This window comes from Homarus americanus, unplaced genomic scaffold (assembly GCF_018991925.1).
Source record: "Homarus americanus isolate GMGI-L3 unplaced genomic scaffold, GMGI_Hamer_2.0 scaffold14072, whole genome shotgun sequence".
NCBI lineage: Eukaryota > Metazoa > Arthropoda > Malacostraca > Decapoda > Nephropidae > Homarus > Homarus americanus.
The window spans coordinates 453,213-477,095 of record NW_024754528.1 but is presented as its reverse complement, the minus strand read 5'-3'; the positions used below and the strand labels follow the sequence as shown (position 1 = coordinate 477,095).

Below are 23,883 nucleotides of genomic sequence, written 5' to 3'. Positions count from 1 at the left end.
GGTTTTCTCTTAATTTCTTACTTCATTTATTTTCTCCATTGTAAATCTGACGGCAAAATACCTCAGGTAAATTATACTCCTAACATACAAATAAAATGGTTTATTAAAATTAAGTTATATGTTATTAATAATCTCAGTAACTCGACTACAGTTGTGTGTACGCTAGAAGTAGTGTTTGCTGCGGTAAGCTGTGAGTGGTAGGTGCGCCAGCTTAACTACCCGGTGTTAGGTCCCTGTAAGCTTAGTTCAGTGTGCGGCTGGCGGTGGGCGAGCTGAGTGATAATGGCGTCGTCTGATGATATAGGCGGCACCTTAGATGTTGATGTTGTTGGTCTTGTTGACCTTGACTTTAAGTGAGTGAATTACCAATTAAACATTTCATATGAGTTACAGTATAGTGTGAACTGTGGTGTAGGTTGACCACCCCACAGTTACTCTTGAGTGGCGGTGTAATGGTATAACAACATTAGGGTTTATAATTGATATATTCTTTGGGATTATATTTTGTTATCCATCCATCACGTTTTTTTCACATGAAAAATATATTTTTTCGCTAGTGTTCTTATTGTTTTAGATGATCCTGACAAATATCTTTGGGGCGAGGTCTGCCCATTTCGTTACCACTGTTTTTCCCGTTTCGTCACCGCTTTCATTCCCATCAATATATACACGAAAATAACTGGCTTGGGATTGAAAATAATTAAACAACAGACAATTTATTAGAGACGAAAATAAAAAATATAAACATTGTTAATACTCCTGCAATCATCTCACCAGGGCCGGATTTACCAATAGGCCAAGTAGGCCATTGGCCTAGGGCCCACCGGTATCTGGGGCCCCACTGAAACTAATTTGTCGCGCAGCGTGCCAGCGTATAACCTTGTTTCAAGTGTACACCGAGTATTTCATTATATAACATATTCACAACCATAAGGGCCCCTGTACAATAAGTATAGGCCTGCAGTGGTCTTTAACTGGTGGGCCATGGGGTGGTTCTCAGGTGGGCCACGGACTAGGCCCTATAGTAAAGTGAAGAAAATAAGTTAAAATAAGATAATAAAAAAAATATATTTTTTTTTAAATGTCCGTGTCCCACCATCGATCTATCTATCTATCTATGTATCTATCTATCTATACATACATATATATTGATTTTTGAAACATGCAAACATTTCTATAAATTTGGGGGCCCACTGATGAGTCTGGCCTGGGGCCCACAAGTAGGTAAATCCGGCCCTGCATACCACTGCTGGGTGGGTCCGACTAATTACCCAAATGTAGCCGGAATGAAGTCAAATAATGGTCCTAGATGAATAAATCGGACTGCCAATCACTTCTCGACTAGTATTTTGTGTCACAAATTCACAAAAAATTGGTAAACTTAATTTAATCTGAGTTAATAGATCAAGTGCATGTACCTAACCTAATCTAACTTAACACAACTCAGATTAAATTAAGTTTATCAATTTTTTTTACTATGACATCAAATAATAATCGAGAAGTGATTCACAGCCCGAATTACGCTTGTACAACCATCATTTGACTTCATTGCGGCTACATTTGGGTAATTCCTCGCTCCGTCGGTACATGCACGCGATCTATTAACTCAGATTAAAGTAAGTTTTCCAATTTTTTGTGACTTTCTGACACCAAATACTAGTCGAGAAGTGATTAGCAGTCCGATTTATTCATGTAGGACCATTATTTGACTTCATTGCGGCTATATTTGGCTACATTTGGGTAATTAGTCGGACCGCTGCTGGGTGGCTTATGCGCTGGTGCCAAATCACCTTCATTTGTTCTATATTTTGTTTATTTACCAATGATGAATCATTTTCTATATTAAACAATTAACATTCATGTATAATAATAATAATTCTTCATTTGTTCTGTAATTTGTTTATTTACTAATGTTTTAATCGTTTTCTCTTTCAATAATTAATATTCATGTATAATAATAACAATACTTCTTGAGTCGTCTGTATACATGTGTAATTTATATTTATGTAAAATAATAGCTTATAATTTGTCACTAATATCAGCGAATGTTAGTGGTAACGAAACGGATTTGATATTGGTGACGAAATGGGGTGTATCCTTAGGGGCAAATCTCTTTTTTCTTTCTTTTTTTTTATAGTTAGGTTGGTTGGTTGGTTGGTTCCTTTGGTATGAGAATAGGTTAGGTTGGTTGGTTCCTATGGTATTACTGTAGGTTATTTTTGGTGTTTTACTCAAATCTGATCACCATTTTTGTGCAAATTAGCAGTTTCTGCCAAAATGAAAATTTAAATTTTTTGCCCAAAAATTTAATTTGCACAAAAAATGAAGGTCACATTTGAGTGATACACCAAAAAGGACCCATGCTCATACCAGAGGAACCAACTAACCTAATCTAACCTATTATCATCATCCCAAGGGAACCAACCAACCAACCTAACCTAACTAAAAAAAGGTAAATTTATAGTATCACCGGTCTTTATTTTGATATTAAAAATAGATTTTTCCTATGTGTTTTGATGAGTTTTGAACGAATTTGATATTCATTTCCACCAGAATTCACGTTTTTTTCTTCAGATACCTCCCCCAAACAAGCATAATGGAAAAAGTTGGATTTTTCTTTTTTTAATAAATAAATTATATTACAAACCAACCAAGAAAACCTAACTCCTCGTCGGAGGACTGGAGCAATGCATGAGCAGGGGGTCAGACCACCTCGGCCATAGGTAAACAAATCATGGCGACACTTGTGACAGCGAAAGTAATAATCTTGAAAAATTAACATTTCGGTTATCCTTAATATCCGGTGGAAATATCATAGAAGAAAAATGTCTTCGAATTGTGTAAACATTACGAGATACACATTTTTTATACAGAAATAAGAACCGGTGTGATACTATAAACTCACGAAAAAAAAAAAGTGATTTGCCCCAAATATAAATGTCAGAATCATCTAAAACAGCAAGAGTACTAGCGAAAAAAATAATTTTTCATGTGAAAAAAAGGTGATGGGTGGTTAATGATCTTTCTTGGTCGCTTCCTTGTTAATGGTTCAGGTAAGTATTGGCTGTTCTCGGGTTTTGGTATGGATTTTTTTTGTTTACGTTTTTCAGTGTGTTTTACTTTTGGCCATGCGCGTGTGCCAAATGCATTATTTCACATACCTGTAGTTAGAAAGACGATTTAGAGAGATATTTAGTTGTTATTTTATACCGGCACAATAATATATTGTAAAATATATTTTTTTATAAAATTGAACTTTATTATCTGTTCGAAACAAAATACAGATAATTTTTTCATCTGAGTACTTGGCAACAATGTTTGCGCACGTGTTATCAAAACATGGAGGTAGTAAGAGAACGTTCTGCAGCTCTGTCTGAAACCCAACGCATGGCACTTTTGCGCCATATCGAGCAAAGGCCAATCATTGAGGACAGGTCTACAAGCAACACCATAAATGATAGGAAAAGAAAGGCCTGGGATGAAATTACTGCTTCATTCAACGCCAGCTACCCAGACCAAATCCCTCGCTCAGCCAAGCAGCTCAAGAGAAGTTACGAACACATAAAACGGAAGTAAGTATATGTTTATTTCTAAGTTTAGTATTTAAAAATACGTTTTTTTGCCAGTAGGTTACTAAATTGAGTAGGATTACAGTATTTAAGTGACGTGTCATGTGAGGAGTCCCACCTCCTACCAAAGTAGACAGAAGGAAAGCTCCCATCTCACCTCCCCATTTTCCCTTCCTTCGTATAATTTTATGATCACGTTCAGTTATATATCAAAATAAGTGTTTTTATGTCTACTTTTATAAGTTATATATGCCTATATGCTATTCCATGCGGGTGTCTGAGTAGTATTGACCATATATTTTATATGTGCAAGTGTTAGCCATTGATTTATTTTTACTCCTAATCACTCTAGGTTAAAATTGTGTATGATATCTGAAACAAAAATTAAATTCATAATGAAGGAACTGGTATGGAGGATACATCAGTAAAAAGGTGCTTCAGCCATACTGTGTTAGGTTCTCTTGTTTGAAATCTTTAATTGCCAGTGAATAAATTGAAGAAAACACAGAACACTAAGAATTAATACTTTATTGACATGTTTTATTTTTAGTAATAATTTTATACAAAAAATGACAACTACAACATTTTTGTTAACACTACAAATCAGTAAATGCAAAACATTGATAAAAAGTTATGGATAAGTGAAAAAAAATAGTGGAACAGTCATATTTAATATTTGGTTACCGTAGGTAGGTAGGTTAAATTAACGTAAGGTTATGTTAAATTAAAGTTAGGTTAGCTGAGGTTAAGTTAGATTACGTTACAATTAGGGTAAATTAACTTAAGTTTACTGTAGTTAAAGTTAGATTAGGTTAAAATAAAGTTAGGTTAAGTAAAAAATAAGTTAGGTTAGGTTACAGTTAAGCTAGGTAAGGTTAGGTTATTTTAAATTAATGTTAGGTTATTTCTATGTTTTGTGCCATTTATTCACTGACAATGGGTGGCCATTGTCAGTGAACGAAGCTATACAGCATATAACTCTATATGAAACAGGTATTATTCTGCAGGTTTGGTGTGCTTTACATTAGGTGCCTGGAAATATTTTACGACCATGACATGCATCAAGAAAAATTGGCAAGTAAGGGGCTGGTGTCCCCACATAATTAGCAAGCCAAAATATTCCGGCAAGATAAGCTTCAAACAGGTTTAGGCTCAGTTTCAGAAGTGTCACCTCAAATGACTTGTCAGAAGCATACGAGTCATCATTACTAACATATCATAATAATTTTTATAGCAGATATGACTGTAGCCGAGTAGATATGTGTTAGCCTGATTTAGGCCCACTTAAAAAAAAATTTCTGTTTGTTTTAGATATACTAATGTAAGTGAACATCAGCATCATAAAATATAAACATGTTTTCTTTCTCAATTTTTAATGGTCAATTTACATTTTCTATACATATATACAGCTCCTACTAGACTAACGACCTACTCTTCTACTACAACCCGCACTTTTACGACCTGCTTCAGTCGTACCGATATTTGGTCAAATTACATATTTTCGAGTCAACGTCAGTACACAGACAAAATTTTCTTTATATAATTCACTTTAAAATGGTTGGCTAGCTTAAAAGTGAGTTTGTTGTGGTGCTGAGAATAGAAACAGAAACACATTTAAGATTTTCTATGTATTATTTATGCATTTTTGACTTACAACCACTTTGCCCATAGACATTGGTAATGAAAGCATGATAAATGCCTATGCTGTTGCTATAATTATTTATGTTTGTACAGTATACAGTATTTATTTTATGTTTCTTTCAGAACTGAAAGCCGAGATATACAGCAAAGAAAAATTTTAGCAAAGACAGGTGGTGGCCCACCACTCAAAATATTGGAAGCTTCAGAAGAAATGGTCTTGGCATCATCACTGATGGGGGCAGAATTGTCAATGGCTGATGACATTTACGAGACCTTCAGTAAACCAATACATGAAGCAAATAATACCTTAGAAAATGTGCAGCTAGGTGAGAACATTACAGAAAAGTGATTGATTTATACAGCTGCGTGCATTCATAACTCCCATTGCTCAATCTCCTTTTGCTATCGAAAAATCAAACAGGAACAGTGGCTGACAGCTAAATATTTTATCTGTTATTTTTCTTAGGTCACTTTTACCTTTACCTTATACACGTGTACTGACACAGTGTACTGTTTCAGTATTTGCCGAGGTGCTCGAGCAACCCAGTGCTCGTGGCATGCGGAAGACTTCTGCAAGTGTACCTTCTGCTTCACTTACTCAGTCCTATGATCCACTTGTTTTACCTGGTCCAACCCCAGGGCCATCATCTGTGTCTTCTGCACAATTTACTGCAGTTTCATCTACTGTTTATCGACCTCTATTTTCACCCTCTGTTCCTGTCTCACAAGTCAATGTTCCTGCCTCACCAGTCATTGCTCTTGCCTCACCAAACATTGCTCCTGCCTCGCCAGTCAATGCCCCTGATTCACTATCGAGTGATCCTGCCTCACCCCCTCCTACTCATGCTTCCAACCAACACCTTTATTCAGTGTCCAAGGCATCTGGTTCTCGGCCAAGGAGCACACCAAGGCGAACTTGGAGGGTGACACGTGTGTATGAAATGTGTGATAAAAGACAAGAAGAGTTACATAAATATAATTTGTACAGATTGAAAAGGGAGCATGAGGAGGAAATGAAACTGAAAAAAGAAATTATGTCAACACAAAAACTACAACAAAAATTAAGTGAAACTGCAATTGCATCGATTGAAAAGACACATGAAAAATTGATTAATTCTTTGGAATTGTTAGATAGTGTTTTAAGGAAAGCAAGAGCTGCATATGATGCCATGGCTAAAACATATGAATGATGTTGTAATATTTCAGAAATTGGCATCTAAAGTAAAAGTTAATCTTTCTATTTCTTACATATTCAACTAATTTTATTTGATGGAAATAAACATACATGTGTTTATTTTGACAAAGATTTTTTTTGTGTACAAAAACTGTCATAAGTATGGCAGGTAATTATTTTTTGGGGGGTGATTATTTATAATACTGTATACATGAAGGCTGTGATTTTCAAAAATTGAATTTATTTCCTGTGATAAAGAATAAAGTTTTGTTTGGTGTATACAGGTATTTATAAAATATGTCATACTGTGCAAAGTACTGTATGGAGGATATGTTTCTTTTATTAAATTTTATGCATTGATATAAATAGCTGTAGAGAAGGAGTGAACCATTTCTTTTTGTGCCCAAGATAGAAATAGTTTCATGTCAGTTACAAATATTGTCCAAAGTATGGCAGTTAAGATTTCTTTTTATATATCTATAATATAAGCTGTGAATTTCAGGAAATGCAGAGCTATGTATAGAAAAATTATAGTTTATTTTCTTAAGTTTTACACATTTATAAAAAAAATAAATATATATTTCTTTCCTTTTGTTGTCTTCATAAAACCTCACAGGTGAAGTACCTTACATATTGAGTTATGCTCCATTATTAAAGACCACAATGAAGTAAAAATTAAACAATTTGAGGCAACATACTTATGAATGCTTAAAAAAAAATATAGAACCAGTTTCATTAAAATTTAATGACATGAATCGTTCACTAATTAAAGCAATGAATGGAATGGAATGGCGACGTGAAGTGAGAGCTTAGCTCTGATGAGCCGATGATCAGTGTCGCAGTGGTCTGAGCCACGCATGGCACAGGTGATAAGGACATCTTGGCGATCTCTTTCTCTGACAATGATGTAGTCAATGAGATGCCAGTGTTTGGATCAATGGTGTTGCCATTAATCCTTAAACTTGTCAACCTGCCTAAACAAGGTATTGGTGATAGTGAGGTTGTGTGCAGCACACTTGCTGAGGAGGAGTAGGCCGTTGGGATTACACTTGCCTAGTCCATTTCTCCTTATGGTTCCCTGCAAATGTCAGCATCTCTGCCAACTCTGGCATTGAAGTCACCAAGGAGCACAACCTTGTCTTCTTTGGGATAGAGGTTGGCACTCTGACAAGGTCGGCATAAAAGGCCTTCTTGATGTCATCCTCTGCATCCAGTGTTGGGCAGTATGCACTGATGAAGGAGGCATGACGAGGGTGATTCAGTGGGATTCTTAAGCGTCGTGAGGCGCTCGTTGATCCCAATAGGCATTTCAGTTAGCCAGTGTAGGATGTGTTGGCGGATGGAAAAGCCAACTCCATAAATGCGGTTTCTCTCCACAACAGGCTTACCCTTCCAGAAGAAGGTATAGTCACATCCCCGTTCTGTGAGTTGGCCCTCATCTGGGAGCCGGGACTTACTAATGGCTGCTATGTCAATGTTATATCTAACCAGCTCTTTTGCTACAAGGGCAGTTCTTCTTTCAGGAAGTGCATTTGTTTCAGTTTTCAGAAGGGTTCTGACATTCCATGCAGTGACAATAAGAGGGATAGTTTGTTCTGATCTGTGATTATAATTGTGTTTTCGACCGCATAAGGATGACCTTACTGGGTGCGGTTGCCCAGTCTGGTTGGTTCTTTAGGCAGGCTATGTTTAGGGTACCTTTTCTAGCCCCCTCCCCATGTGGGGTGAGCAGAGTGGCTCCTCGAAAGGGCTGCTCAGTCACACAGACAGGACCAGATTGCACTGCTGCCTAGATCCCAGTGCATAAACGACCATCTTATCTGTGCCACCCATGTGCAGAGTTGTGACTAGAGACTCCCGGCAGTCATCTCTGCCTGTCCCCGTCGCCACTCGTCTGTCGCCATAGGACTTTTGGGATATAATGGTTTAATGAGTATGATGAGCTCGATGATGGCTGTGCTTGGGATGATGTATGTGGTGAGGCAGGAGCGCAGGCTGCAACCACACATCTTGGCTCTTCTTTTTCCTGATCCAGTGGTGCAAGTCCAGTGGACTTGCGGCTTCTTCAATCTTGGGCTGTGACCCCTTGTGGGGCGAGCGTCCGCCAGCTCCAAGTAAGGACACTCAACTGAGTAGTGCCCCCTGAGATGCTTATACACCTCAACTAGGTCCCCCCTTGCCCGTCTGTAGTATAAGCTAGGCAAGTTCAGGCACTCCAATCTCTCAGGGTAGCTGAGGTGCCTTTCTGCCTCATTTACACACAATTGCAGGGTCTCAATTGTTTCTCTTACATGACAACACAACACAACATACAGTACATACTGTATATTGTTTCTCACTATTGATGTTTTTTTTATATCTTTATGGTTCTTTATTATTATTATTATTGTTATCATTATTATTTTATTATTTTTATTTTTTTATTTTACTTATCTGAATTATTATTATTATTATTATTAATTATTATTATTATTATTATTATTATTATTATTATTATTATTATTATTATTATTATTTTTATTATTGTTTACTACTACTACTACTTATTTTTTTTTTTTTTTTTTTTAACGTGGCCTCCAGCCTCCCCCAATAGCCACACCTTCGCCACCATTTAATTACTTTAATATTAAATATCCTAATACATAAGTAGCTATCCTATCTGTGTTGAATTAGTTGAGCCACAGATCTATGCGGCATTCAGTGACTGTTGCCTCATAGTCAATATCTGCAGCTGTTGTCGGCATTGGGGCCGAAGCTCTCGTTCCCATAAGGCAGAGCAAAGCCAACCGAAGGAGAGAGAAGGACAGTCGACATCTCATCCAGGCTGTAACATAACTTCTGGGCTGCTGCTTCTGTTCGGAGATCACCTCCGCGAGTCTGGCGTAGAAACATCTTGCACCTGGTCCCATCCCACCAGAGGTTGTGAACACCAGAGGAGTGAAGTTGCCTTGATCAACATTTTGAATTCTCTCCACTTATGCCCTTATCTTGTCGTTCTCATTCCGCCTGTGTGCAGCATCGAAAGCTAAGTTACGGTGACATGCGGCTATGGGATCAAAGATCCTGATGTCGAAGAAGGCTCGCTGTCCCCGCATCCAGAATCCTCAAGCACTGAAGTCAACACGGGCTTCGTTGGATGTGTTTGAAGTGTTGGAAAATCTCACCGTCCAATGGAAGGAGGGTCGGTTTTACCCTGACGTCACGGCAGATTTCCTTCAACATATTTGCTGTGAGATCCCTTACTTCATCATGCCTCATGCATATGAAGCCCCCTTTCTTGCACACAATGGCGTGATAGGCGTCATAGGAAGAGCCACACACGCATTGGGAAGGCAAACCTTCCACTGGCCTACCGTACCTTAGAGCATTGGCATCTGTAAATTCTTGTTTATTGAGACTGAAACCATTTGCCCTTAGGCCCCTAGGCCCCGATATGGGTCAGTGACCTGTGCCCGGGTGGGATAATTTGGGATAATTCAGCAAGACCAGAGCCCCCTATATATGCCTTGTTATTGAGGATTTACTGTAATCATAAATACATTGATTACATTACATTTTTGTAATCACTCATAAGTATGGTATATAATCATAATCAATTACTGGGTACAGTATTACCTCATGTCCTAGAGGGATACCTACCTGTACAATATTTTGTTCATTACTGTTTCCTAAAACTGTTTATTTAATATTCTTCTATGTACAGTACAGTACTAATATTTGAGCATTAGTCACTGTAGTACTGTACAGTATTTGTGTTTTTCTTCTTGTGTATTGAAACCATTTTTCTGTCTTTCAGAAGTGAACCTGATTTTTTTGACTTTGATTCTGGTGGTGAGTTTGGACTATTTGGAGAAGCAGGAGTGGCTTTACACACCACAGCCACCACCACTACTCAAAGTAATCAGTCGTGCAGTACTACTGTCAATGGAAATACTACTGTTGGTAGTAGTTGCAGTAGTTCGCATCACACGACTGGATCGCCAAATAGTAAAAAAACTTCTAACAGCCGTAAAAGAAAAAGTCATTGGAATGCTGTTGAGAAGGATTTATTTCAGAAAGGACTGGTAAGTTTATTGTCTTTATTTCAGTACAGTACAGTATTAATTTTGTTTCACCATGGAAGATGTGTTGCGTGGTTCATTCTAACAGTCCGTGGGTTTTGTGGCATCTGTTAAAATATTGTGAGCAATGAAGAAAAATTAAGTGATCATCACACTCAGGGATGCAATGGTTGAGAGGGGTACATCACTCGCCTTCTGTCCTAAAGGTTACTTGTTTATGTCTGGGATGTCCTCGGCAGGGGGGGTAGTAATGGTACCAAAACACCAGGGGCCCCGTGAGGCTGGCAGGGTTGTCGGGGATTTGGGCAGTTGAGTGCATCGTGCGTTCTGTTGGCTAGATCAAAAATAACATACGTAATATTTTTACGATAATATAATTAAACACTGTGTATTAAAAGTACTGTATATAACAAACACTTGTATGGTATAGGAGAGATTGTCTGCTTAAACCATTTTAAGCATTGAAAATGTTGACAAAAAGATTAATTTAGATGAAATTATTGATTCTTTTGCTTTTGCAGTGTAATACTGTACTTTTTTCACTGTACGGTTTGTATGTAGGATGGTATGTGTATGTAACTGAGTAAAATGAATGAAGAAAGTGACATATATCTGCCCCAAAATAGTTGAAAAACAATCATAATACCTCATAGCCTGGCCCAGTAGCCTAGTGGTTACAATGATGAGCTAACCTAGCTCCAATGACATGATTAATCACTATTAATCACTATTCTATCAGTAAACACTAATAATAAGTGTAAATCCAGTGAAATATGGCAAGGAGTGAGGAGAGTCACAACTGGAGACAACATGCTAACAAGCAGTCACTCACTCCCCTTATTAATCCTTTACCAATGACCAACTCACCTGCTGGGGGATAACTAAACAGTCACGTATTGAGATCTTGTTGACCTTATGTTACTTTGGTCACCATGGCTGAGTGGGTGTATGGGAATGTGCAGCCCTGGTTACTTGAGACTTTGTGGTGCTAGGAAGTACAGTTACCTATGGTTAATCCTTTTTGAGGGAATACTTCCTAACTTGGGTCTGTTAAATTGTTCCATTGACACATTACCTCCTTCATCCCTTTGTAGCAGGTACAGTACGGTATTGAATTTTGCCAATTGAAAGACTGAAGTATGGAAACATAAATTGTGGGTGAATCAAGTAACCTAGAAACATTCCTCCCTTTTAGTTACTATATCAGCAGGAGAAATGTGTGTTTTATTGTGTGATTTCTAACTTTATACCCGAGGGATACAAGTCAAGGGAACTAGTCCAGGATTCATCCTGGTGTGCCTTGCTGGCTTTTGAGACAACCATTGAATCACAGTTGAAGCTTGTTTCATAACCCTGATCTGAATGGGAAAAAGACTCTTTGTAGCCTTTCCACTGATCCAAATGAACGGTATTTCTGCCATAGAAGTACAAGGCAGGCTCAGGCAGGGGGTTGTTTGGTAGGGTCATATAACAGTGTAACTTTTCCTCTTGGCCATAAAATGGGATATCATACTTTAATCATTTATTTGTTTTTCCTGAAGTTTTCAATTTAAGTAGCCAGTGAATTTCATATTGAAAGTATTGACAATAAAACTTTTCTTGCAGGAACTCTTTGGACCTAACTGGAACAGACTCTCAAATTTTATAGCCACTAAGACTTCAGGACAAGTTCGTAGTTTTCACAAGAAATGGGCCGAGACAGCCAACATTGTCCAAGAAGCTGAGACTGTAGGGGAAACATGTGTGTATATGCCAGCTGATCAAGTTTGTATTACTACTACAGATTTAGATGATCCTTTAGGTCTTATTGAAACTGCTACAACAACTGTAACAACAACTCCACTTTCTCCAAAAAGAAATAAAAAAGTTGACAGTAGCTCACAGGCTTCAAGTGCAGTTGAAGATAATAGTAAAGGATTTAATTCATCAGGTGAAATATTTGTTCCAAATATTGCAGAGGAATGGATTATTGAGTCCGATGGCTTTGTTTGTTCAAATCCTGAAACTCTCAATAATTTTAGAAAAAAAAACGAAAATAAAAAGAAAGTGAATCATATAAAGAAAAAGAAAAATTCCATGCTTAGTTCAAATGTGCCTTTTAAAATAAAGTCCCCTCAGAAGCAGACACCAAAGAAAAAAAAGAAACTGAGGATTACACTTGGTCCAACTAGCAGTGAGAGAGAGAATGTGATACACTCACAAACTTTACCCAAGAAGGATGGAAAGAGTGACGAGCCCAAAATTGCTATGCCGGTACTTGGACAAGTTGTTCACATTGTTAAAAATGAGATGGAAGAAAGTGATGTTGATATTGATATAAGTGATGATGAAGAGTTGATGATTGAAGACAAACCTCCAAGTAATGTAACGGTTTGTAACAACATTGAAGACACAGTTATTATTGAGCCAGATGAATCTATAGGAAATAAAGAAGACACTGTAAGTGAAGATTCTGGAATTGATGATAAAAAACAACAAGTTTTCAATTTTCCTCCCCCAGCTGAGGAGAGAACATTAAATTTAGAAGATGTAACAGATGAAGAAAAGAAAGTTCACTCTGAATATTTTGATGGAAAAGGTGTAAAAACTCCAGAAAGATATTTGAAAATCAGAAATTATCTTATTACCTTTTGGAATCAGGTGAAGCCTAAATATATGAGAAAAACTATAGTTCGTGCAGGTTTAAGGAACTGTGGAGATGTTAACTCAATAGGTAAAGTTCATGAATATCTAGAAAAAATTGGTGCTATTAATTTTGGGTGTCCAGAAAGTAATTACACTTCTCCTTTAGTGATTGGTGTTAAACAAAAAGAAAAGGTAACTGTACCTACTAAGCCTTCAACTAAGGTAGATCGGTCAGAAATGACTCGACAGAAACAAAAAAAGAAATGGGATGCATCGATGAGTGAAGGTGGTGGTCTTACAATTAGCCATGATGAATCAGGCGCAGTTGTGGATGCATGTCATATTCCGGAGGCTCCTCGCAGTAGGGCAGGTCCTGGGAGTGGCCCAAATGGTGGAAGACTTGAGCAGTTTAAATTAGTTCGCTGTCTTGAACATGACCCAGACACTCCAGCTCCATTTTCTGTTGTCATGCATGCTCATGCTCTTATTACATTAGATCTTCATACACATACATCTCATGCTGAAGTAATGGGGTTGTTAGGTGGCTACTATGATCCTGCTACACAAACTCTCTATGTAACTGTTGCAGTTCCCACCCAAGCTGTTAGTACAGGTGTGGAATGTGACATGTGCCCAATATCTCAAAGCACAGCATGTACTGTTATTCATGAGGGTGGTGTGCAGGTAGTAGGATGGTATCACTCACACCCAACATTTCCTCCTAATCCATCTGTTCAGGATATTGACACTCAAGATCAGATGCAGCAATGGTTTGCACGCCAAGATGCTCCATTCCTAGGTATTATTGTAAGTCCCTTTTGTCCCACAAATCGTAATGAGGCTTCCCAAATTCGTTGTATTGTGTTAGATAAACCGCCACATAAAGTGTCTGGAAAGGAAGAGGTAGAATCCTTTCGTTCTCCATATAAACTTTTCTGGTCTGTGAGTGAGGTAATCCCTGGTGCATGGGAAGAAGTCTGCCAGGGAGTGAGGGCAGTAGTTGCAGGTGCTCGAGATGATTCCATGGCAGTAGAATGGAGAGGAGAATGGCGTGGGCAGTTGACGTACTGGGAGAAGGCAATAGCATCTTTAAACCACCATTTACCTCTACATCTACATGAACCATTACAGTCAGTGCGTACCACTTTCCTTGCTGCTGTCAGAGAGTATTTGGATGCTTGATTTTTCAAAGAAAATAAGAGTTCGGGAATATGGATGTAAAGCAGCATAATCAACTCAAAGAAGCTGGCACTTGGGAAACTGATATAAAAATGTTTACAGTATTATTGTGGCCATTCAGGAAAGTCTTCTAGTTTCATGATCATTTTAGTTTTTATGATAATTTAACCTCTTGGGTATGAGGGGTCTCTCTCTCTCTCTACTGAATGAAATTGTCTGGCATTAGCCGATTAAAATATTAAAAGTGGCATCCAGTTGTGAAGTCTTTAATCACAAAGGCAGTTCATAATCATGTAGTCTGTACTGGTAGTTTTTCTTCAAGAAGCTTGTACAGTATTACAGAGATAGAGTGAGACCACAGATGTAGCCCACCTCATACAGGGAACATTTATTCAAGCTGAGGCAGCCAGGATTTGGAGCCTGTCTTACTTAACACAGACATGTTAAGATAGATTATCTGTACCCCTGTTGGTTTAGATATTTATGAGCAATTTAGATTACAGTAATACCCTGCTTTACGGAGTTCTCGTTTACGCGTTTCTACATTTACCCGGTACCCAGCCAGAACCGGAATTCCCAATTTACGCGGTGCATCTACTCATATACGCGGGTGAAGTATAATTTTTTTATTTAGCTCATAAAATTCATAAAAATTACCCGGCCAGAATATAATTTACATTGCTGGAATTCTTACAATATGATTATTTTAAATATAAACATCATGGATTTTGCATTAGACATACAAATTTTAAATTAATTTAAGAATTTTGTTTACACAGAGCAAATATGTTATCTTTTGTGCAAAATATATGACGTGTATATTCAAAATATTCCTGGTCTTGCAAGGAATCCAGCAATGTCAATTATATTATCCTAACTTTAGTCTGAAGTATTATTTATTATTAAAAATGTAAATATACTGCTTTAACCCAAACATTTCTCTGGTAGGGAGGGAAGGTGGGGGGGTAGGGAGGGAGGGAGGGACCCAGCGAGCGTGGGAAGGGGGGGGAGTCGGAGGTGGGGTATTTTGATTTGACAGATAGTGTCTGGGTGAAGTATATTTTTGTTCAAGTTGAATGCGACATCAGCAAATGCTACCTAGGTATGTTAATTCCTAGCCAATTCGCCAGGCCAACATACAGGCAATTAAAACATCTAATAATTACTTAAAAAGTAATATTAGGAGGACACGTTGCTACCTGGCATTTAATTGCAATTCTCAAACCCCCTCGTTCACTTCCACCTATGTGCATCGAGAACCTCATCTCTTGCCTGGCGATCAGCTATAATACACACAAAGGGAAGCTCCGCAAATTTGTGTTCTAATTGCTGAAATACTCGCCTCCAAGGATATTATATATGGTACAGTATTTGTACTTAATAGCACAGTGATGAAGTAGTGACTTATTTTATGTCTCTCATTTATTGTATTTGGGACATTCTCTTATACGACTTTGGGTCAGCATGGCGACCAAAACACATTTTCTTTTTGAGTCGTTTAGATCGTTGTGACTATCCCTTGCCTTTAAGTCACTCAGTGAATGTCGCTGCGCCCTCCCGGGCTCGTCTTCACTAAAAGAGAATATGTGAATACATCTATTTATATATACTGTATACATATACTGTATATGTTTATTATTTACAATCTTTGTCCCAATTATTCACGTGCTAATATGAATACTATGACTGTCTCTCTTCCTACTCTTATGTACGTTCACAAAACCCTTGGGCTTCCGCCCTTGGGCTTCTATTTGTTCTCAGCAAAAAGGCCAGAGTTGAGTTTGTCTCTTCATAACTTTGATGTCCTCAGTAGTGGGTTCAGGCGAACTTTAGCGAGGCTGCTAGACTTAGCGTTCCTTCCGGAATGTTGACCTTCCGGTCTTACTAGCAATCTAGAGTTATGTTGAAATGGACTTTACACCTTCTATGGGTTATATGAGACCAATTCAGGGTGGAATTCTCAACCCAATATATATTGCTAGAGTAACAGTGAACGTTGCTGCCAATAGAGCGCCATGTTAGCGGCTCAGCACTGTCAACCCTGCCGGGTGATGGTGCGCACGTAGGAATTTTCCCTCAAGTGTTTACTTGGGGATAATGTCTGTGCCCCTGATTGGCAACAAATAAAGATCTTGATGATCCCTCTCAATAAATGTTCTGAATGAAATTATTTTATAAAAACAAATTTAAATAAATAAGTTTCATTGAGCTAAGGGATACTTGATAAATAAGAGTCGGGAGACAGATACGAAATAGTGAGTTATTGTTTATATTGGTCATAGGAGTGACTTGTATAACACTAACTTACGGATAATATAACATTTATGAGTCATATTGATTAAGTTTGGGAGAAAATGCTTTCACCCTTATTAATTATTATTATTACTTTGTGTTATAATGATATAATGTGACTCATGTTATCCTCCTAGTTCAGATGAGTGATGTGCAACTGGAGGATGAAGGTCAGGAGTTCGGGCCTATGGATGATGGAGGAGACTATGGAACTGTCCCTGAGGAGATACTATTGAGTGATGAGCTACAAGGACTAGAAAGTTCAGCTCATACACTATATACAAGGAATTGTCTGTCAGTAGAGAATTTGAATACAGTAGTAGTAGTTTCACCCAAGACCCAAGGGGGCCATACTACATGTAATTATAAAAAATGTAAAGTGACTTGGATTACTAAGATAGATCCTCATGTGGCTTGTATAATTCATGGCAGCTGTGTCTCAAATAACTTATTTTCACCAATGGATTGTGCAGTTTGTTATGATCAAATATTTCAGTTTCATCAAGCTACAGGTGATAAGAAAGATTTATTGCAATTACAAATTAAAAATAGGTGGAATAAGGCCTTGAAGAGTAAATTTTTGAATGTTCAACAATGGAAAGATCCCAAGTTGGCAGAAAGTTTAGGTTTAATGGTGTTAGGTAAAAGACTTAATCCCCACTTAGACAAGACTGCTCCTGCTAAGAAAAATAAGTTATTGGACCCTTCAGACTGTGAGGCAGTAGGAAGTCCACAGAAACCTCTATCTACTCAATCTGATTTCAGTGGATTCCAGGATCAGGACGATGAGCCTGGTTCTAATCATAGTATCCAGACTCTTGAGCAGGAAGAACCTGTTGAGACTGACTTCATCCTATCCACATCTTGGCAACCACTTCCACCTGGGGCAAAAGTGTTGGTTACTGCGAGTGGAAACAGGCTGCTGTCGACTAACACGCAGCTGCTGGATAATATTGAGTGTAAGGTTGACTCTAACAGGCCATGGCTAACATTGGTAAGAGCTAAGTCTTCTTTGTTCACTAATCCATCTGAATCTGTGGATTCCTTATTCAAGATATTTTATGAAAATGTCTCTTAGCTTCCTGATATCTCAGCAACTACAAAGAGAGAGGAAGGACAAGCAACTTTGGGTCACCATTCTTTGTTTTTGGAGGGTGATACTACACTTTCTTGGCCTGATATTTGCCCAAAGATGATCTCTGAAATAGACAAAGTCTGGGCTAATTTATTGAAAGAGTTAACATTCATTCCCTCAGACAGGATGCTCACAAGTTTAGTTTTTTGAAGTTCCAATTTAATGACAAAAAGAGTTCCTTATATGATCTTTCCCAATATTTGTCGGCTTCAAAATATGTTGATATAAGTTATGAAAATTTTTTGAAACCAGTTGCCCCTGCACTGCTGCTTGAAGAATTTAAAATTAGGAAATTGGCAGCAGATGTTTGGTCTGCAATCATGATGTGTCAGTTATTAACTAAGTTTGTGCTGGACTATGAAGAAAATTCAGAAGTGGACAAATGTTTTGCTGCTGCTCTACAAGGAATCCCATATTCCCTGTACAACTCATTCTTAGATCATTTGTTGAAAGCCCTAAGACTGAAAGTCTAGCTAAGGAAACAAGCAACAAATAATGCTTCAAGTGGTAGCGCTTATTTGTTGATACGTTCTTCTCTTTCTCCTGCTTTGTTTGGTGAGCAATCATTGATTAATTATAGATCATCTTTGGAGAATACTATTAATATTTATGTCCCCAGGAGTCCTCAGACCGTAAACCTAGGAGAGGAAGGTTTTACAGAGGAACAGGACCAGCTGCCCGGGTCAGTTATCAACCAAGGGGAAATTTTAGAGGAGGAAATAATCAAAGAAGTAATAGAGGTGGACGTTTGTTCAGAAACGGAAGGAGACCTTATTCCACCACCTCAGCAACTTCCCCCTTCCAATGAAGCCAGACAGCTGGGTCGTCTAGGGGGTTGGGAGAACAGATGGACTTCTTCCATATGGGCTTACAAGGCAGTCAAAGGGGGTCTCACATGGACTTGGTTGAGGCGCCCTCCCCTAGCATTCCCAAAGAAGGGTAAAAAACCAACCCCATTACTTAAAAAAATTTTAAGTCAACTACTAAACAGAGGTGTCATAGAACCGTTGCAGTCAGAGAAATGTTTCCTGTCTCGCCTATTCCCAGTCCCCAAGAAAGGCAGCGACAAATTAAGGTGGATTTTGGATCTTTCAGTCCTAAACAAATTTATTCCCAAAAGAAGTTTCAAGATGCTCACTTACGACCATCTGAGGCATCTAATTCCGCCCAATGCTTGGATCTCAAAAGTGGATCTCGAAGATGCCTATTATCACATTCCTGTTGCTCCCAGGTACAGAAAATTTCTGGTGTTCAAAGTAGGGGAATTAAGTTATCAATTTACAGTGATGCCATTCGGTCTGACAATTGCACCAAAAGTCTTTACAAAACAGAAGAATAACCTTACAATGCACTCAACTGTGATAAAACAAATAAGTGGATTGTTAATTGAAATAGAAAGATTGTTAATGGTATGGGTGGAAGATCAGTAGCTCCAGGTTTCAGTGTAAGTGTTAAACTTAAATTTTTTGTTTTTTTCTTCTTCCTTTGTAAATAACACTGAATTGCCATAAGGGCACATTCACCTCCATATCTCACTTTACTTAGACTTCAGTTAGTAGCTATGATTATTAAGGAAGTCATCCCACTGAGAAGTATATCTCTTGCTCAGATGAAATAAATTGTGTTGCCCGGTGGATGACACTAGCCATAACGGCCTGTACCCAGGCAGAAGAACGTGGCTTTAACCATTGATTCTTGATGAGTCCCAAGCTACTGGACCTCATCATAACAAACAAGGAGGGTATGGTGGCCTAACTGGAACATCTAGCCCCAGTTGGCACCAGTCACCATGTAGTGTTGTCATTCAGATTTAACTGTTACCTAGTTCATGATAAAGCCAGGCCAAGGTGCAAATATTACAAGGGAAATTACAACGGGATGAGGGAGGAGATGAGGGGTATCCACTGGCCTGACTCACTAAGGCAGAAGAATGCTGTTGCTACACTAAATTCCTTAGCTAGTAAAGTAAATCATTTGATTGAGAAATACATATCCAAGACCAAACTCAGTGCCTCCAGGAATACAAGGAGACCTTTTCACATGAACCATGCGACGGTCGACAAATTTAAGAAGAAAACCCAGAAATTCAAGATCTGGGTCAGGTCGAATGATGAGCAGGAGAGGAGGATGTATGCAAGAGCTAGGAATCAAGCAAAGGCAAAGTGTAGAAGGGCTGAAAAGGAGTTCCAGAGGCTGGATGCAAGCGAGGTCAGGACAAACCCAAAGGTGTTTTACCACTATGCAAAGTCAAAATTAAAATCACGAGTAGGAGTATCAGACCTGAGGCTTGAAGATGGTATTTACGCAGATTCTGACCAGGATAAAGCTGAGGCATTGAACAGCTTCTTTTCCTCGGTGTTCACAAGAGGATGTGAACAACCTTCCTGCGTTTTAGGACAGACCATTCAACACAGCACTGACCCACATTGTGTTCACGGAAGAGGGTATAAGAAATACACTGTCAAAGCTAAAGGTCCATAAGAGTCCTGGCCCTGACATGGTGCCTCCTAGAGTGCTAACAGAGTTGTGCAACGAGCTTGCTGAGCCCCTGAAGATCCTGTTCTGTAAATGCCTGGATGAACAAAAGGTCCCCAGTGATTGGAAAATGGCTTCTGTGAGTCCCAACTTCAAGAAGGTCGATCGTCACCCCACGAATAACTATGGACCAGTGAGCCTAACAAACATAATATGTAAAGTATTTGAGAGCATTATAAGAGATGCTCTGATGGAACATCTACAACGAAACAACTTCGTAAATGATTGCCAACACGGTTTTATGCCGGGGCGCTCCTGCTTGACACAATTACTCAGGGTAATGGATATTTGGACCCAAATTCTAGATCAGGGTGGTAAAATCTACCTAGATTTTGCCAAGGCTTTTGACAGTGTACCCCACGAAAGGCTGAAAACCAAACTGGAAGGAGTACGGGATTTGGGGAAATGTCCTGGCGTGGGTAGAGGACTTTTTACTTGACCGCAAGCAGTGTGTGGTGGTTAATAGCACGAAATCATCATGTGTACCTGTCAAGTGGGGTATCACAGGGCAGTGTATTGGGCCCGCTGTTGTTTGTTTGTTTCATAAATGACATGCCCGACTCTGTACATTCCTCCATACAAATGTTTGCCGATGACGCCAAGTTATTTCGGGAAATCAAGAACCAAGCGGACTGTGAAGGGCTACAGAAGGACCTCTGTGGGCTCCAAGAATGGTCAAAGAAATGGCTGCTGAGATTCAATGTCACGAAGTGTAATTGGATGCACCTGGGGTGTACCAACGGTAAGGAGGCGTATCATATGTCCCAACGGGATGAAGAAACTTTTTTAAATGAGACTGAATATGAAAAGGACTTGGGTGTGTCTGTTGATAATGAGCTAAAGTTCTCGGGCCATTGCGAGAAGAAGGTAACTAGGCAACTAGGTTATTTGGTCTTATAAGAAGGTCGTTCAGATATCTAGATGTTCCGTTCCTCGTAACGATCTTCAAAAGTGAAGTGCTTCCCCATCTGGAGTACTGTCACCCCGTCTGGTCCCCAAGATATACTAGGGACTGTCAGTTGATTGAAAATGTTCAAAGGAGGGCCACCAGACTGGTGCCTCCACTGCAGTACCTCAGCTACCCTGAGAGATTGGAGCGCCTGAACTTGCCTAGCTTGTACTACAGACAGGCAAGGTGGGACTTAAGTTTCAAAGAAGTCTTATACCATGGCTTACAAACTTCCTCAGTAACTGACGCCAAGCTGTACGCTTCCGAGGGGCTGTCTCCACCTTTCAGTCACTCACCTGTGGCGTCCCCCAAGGCACCAAGATGGGACCACTATGCTTCCTTATGCTTACCAATGATGCCCTAAGAGAAACCCCTGCTCGCTGGAAATATATCGACGACTCCACCATTGGGATCAGCGTCAACAATTCTGCTCCCGACTATACCGCCCTTCAGGATTTATTGAACAGTCTCCAAAACTGGGCCACCAACAACCATGTCACCATCAACCATACCAAGACCATGGTTATGCACATCAACTTCTCCTCCGACATTGTCCCACCTCCTTCCATTACTCTAGGTCTGAACACACTCCAGGTTGTAGATTCCACGAAGCTCCTCGGCGTCACCATAGACAACAAACTAAATTGGAAACCACACGTCAGTGAAGTTGTCAAATCCTCCAGTTTCCGTCTCCACCTCCTCCGGCGACTCAAGTCCCTCGGAGTTCCTGCACCCGAGCTCCTCAAGTGTTTACTCAACATTCATACTTCCCAAACTCACCTATGCCTCCCCCCCACCTGGTCTTCCTCCCTAAATGCCACACAACGTAAACACCTAGAAAAAGTGCAAAAAAGGGCATGCAAGATTATTCTCTCCCCTTCCTACTCCACATGCCAAGAAGTGCTCAACACACTAACCCTCTCGGCTCTCACTGACCATCACCACGACCTCATCTGCAAATTTGGTGAGAAGCTTCTGCACCGTCCTCGACACCAGCCAGCTCCTGCTACCACCTGAGATCCCTCGCCCAAGAATTGCTGTTCGACACCACAACCGCATCCAGCCCATACGAGCACGAACTGATCGCTATAAGAACAGCCCAGTACCAACCATTGTAAAAATTATCAATAACTTGTAATCAACCAGTGTATTCACTCCCAGTCAACCGTACTTTTTGCACTGTCACTATGTTGAAATGCCCTGTAGTTTGAGCTTCTCCCCACCTAGTTATTATATAACATTTTTGTATCACTTATGTTACCTGTATATTATTTGTAAATCAAGAAACCCATTCCCCAATTATGTAACTGTACTGTATATTTTCAGCCTTCCGGCTGCCATGCTCTTTCAATAAACTGTTAATTATTATTATTATTAATTGAGGTGTACAAGCATCTCAGAGGGCACTACTCAGTTGAGTGTCCTTACCTGGAGCTGGCGGACGCTCGCCCCACAAGGGTTCACAGCTCAAGGTTAAAGAAGCTGCAAGTCCGGATAACTGTGAGGGGTAACTTTTTCGGAGTGAGAGTTGTGAACTCTTGGAACAATCTGCCAGTGAGTGTGGTGATGGCACCGAGTGTGAGCTCTTTCAAGACCAGACTTGACCAACACTGGAGCAGGTTGAGATATATTCAGGAGCCAGTACTTGCCAACAGTGCGTAACAGAGACGTGACCGATCGCCCAAGCGCCTAACGAGCCGATCAGTGGTGAAGAGGATAAAGGGGGACAGTTTGCACAGCCCTGATTTTGTGGGTTTGAACTTCTGGAGTAGATCTGGATACTTCTTCAGTGTTATTCTCTTCCACTAATGCTATTTATATATGTCCTTGATCATAAAACGTCTCTGTGATTTTCTCATCTCTGCAAATTTTCCGGAAATTCTCGAATCTGGAAAAATATCCCCCATCCCTGGAATTTTCTGGGTACCGAAAATATATATATTTTTTAATTTCCAGAATATGCGCCCAATTCTCTTGTCTTAAATCCAGAAAAAACTCCCCCATCCCTGGAATTTTCTGGGTACTGGGAAAATTTTCTTGGAATTTTCCAGAAAAAGTGGTGTTTTTCAGGAAGGCATCTACTGTACCATGTTATAGGAGAACCGACTGTATAAAAGTTGGGTTCAATCTCAGGTTCAAGGCAGACTATGCTGGGTGTTAGTTGCCACTCTTTGTAGGGTTATACACAAAGCTGACTTTCATCACTATGATACTGCCCAATCTTGGGAAGTGGCACATAAATGTTATCAGACATTTTAACATTCTTTAATTATACATGTAATCTGCTGGGTATTTTTGTCTTTTGATACATAATGTGTTACTGTGATTAGGAAGTGTTGTAAGATTTGGTGTTCATACTGTACAATATATGCTGAGAGTCATTGTTAATAACAAATACATGTTACAGATGGCAATACCAAGAACTCAGTATTGTATTGGTGTATAAAAAAAAACTTGCAAAACATTTTCAGGTTTACTTATGTGACTTTGGAAATTATCATAAAGGGAAAGTTTTTCATTGATGTTATCTCTTTAAATTAATAAAAATGTTTAGTTGTTGCATTGATTTAATTACTGTATAATTAATTGGATTTCTTGTATGATTATGGAAATAAAGAAATTGGAGTTGAAAATCATATTCAAGGTAACTTTGTTCTAGAAGTTAGCTTTAATTTTATCACATTTCTGTACTGTATATATATATATATACTGTATGAGGCACC

General features: G+C 39.1%; 2 protein-coding genes across 2 annotated transcripts; both read left to right on the top strand.

The window, feature by feature from the left end:
- The first annotated feature begins 214 nt into the window (after positions 1-214).
- Positions 215-14,895, top strand: LOC121855829 (histone H2A deubiquitinase MYSM1-like). Its single transcript, XM_042350978.1, has 3 exons — positions 215-353; positions 10,181-10,448; positions 12,051-14,895. Exons 1-3 carry the CDS (start codon positions 283-285, stop codon positions 14,250-14,252), a joined length of 2,541 nt encoding a protein of 846 aa, XP_042206912.1. The 5' UTR covers positions 215-282; the 3' UTR covers positions 14,253-14,895.
- On the top strand, positions 2,596-6,599 carry LOC121855830. The gene is made up of 3 exons (XM_042350979.1): positions 2,596-3,572; positions 5,334-5,536; positions 5,730-6,599. Exons 1-3 carry the CDS (start codon positions 3,340-3,342, stop codon positions 6,398-6,400), a joined length of 1,107 nt encoding a protein of 368 aa, XP_042206913.1. The 5' UTR covers positions 2,596-3,339; the 3' UTR covers positions 6,401-6,599.
- Positions 14,896-23,883: the final 8,988 nt, after the last annotated feature.

Excerpts from the sequence above, each read along its gene's own strand:
- LOC121855829 (XM_042350978.1), top strand. The coding sequence starts at position 283 with ATGGCGTCGTCTGATGATATAGGCGGCACCTTAGATGTTGATGTTGTT. Across the intron at positions 354-10,180 it reads CTTGTTGACCTTGACTTTAA|AAGTGAACCTGATTTTTTTG; the intron begins GTGAGTGAATTA and ends TCTGTCTTTCAG. Across the intron at positions 10,449-12,050 it reads ATTTATTTCAGAAAGGACTG|GAACTCTTTGGACCTAACTG; the intron begins GTAAGTTTATTG and ends CTTTTCTTGCAG.
- LOC121855830 (XM_042350979.1), top strand. The coding sequence starts at position 3,340 with ATGGAGGTAGTAAGAGAACGTTCTGCAGCTCTGTCTGAAACCCAACGC. Across the intron at positions 3,573-5,333 it reads TACGAACACATAAAACGGAA|AACTGAAAGCCGAGATATAC; the intron begins GTAAGTATATGT and ends TGTTTCTTTCAG. Across the intron at positions 5,537-5,729 it reads CTTAGAAAATGTGCAGCTAG|TATTTGCCGAGGTGCTCGAG; the intron begins GTGAGAACATTA and ends GTACTGTTTCAG.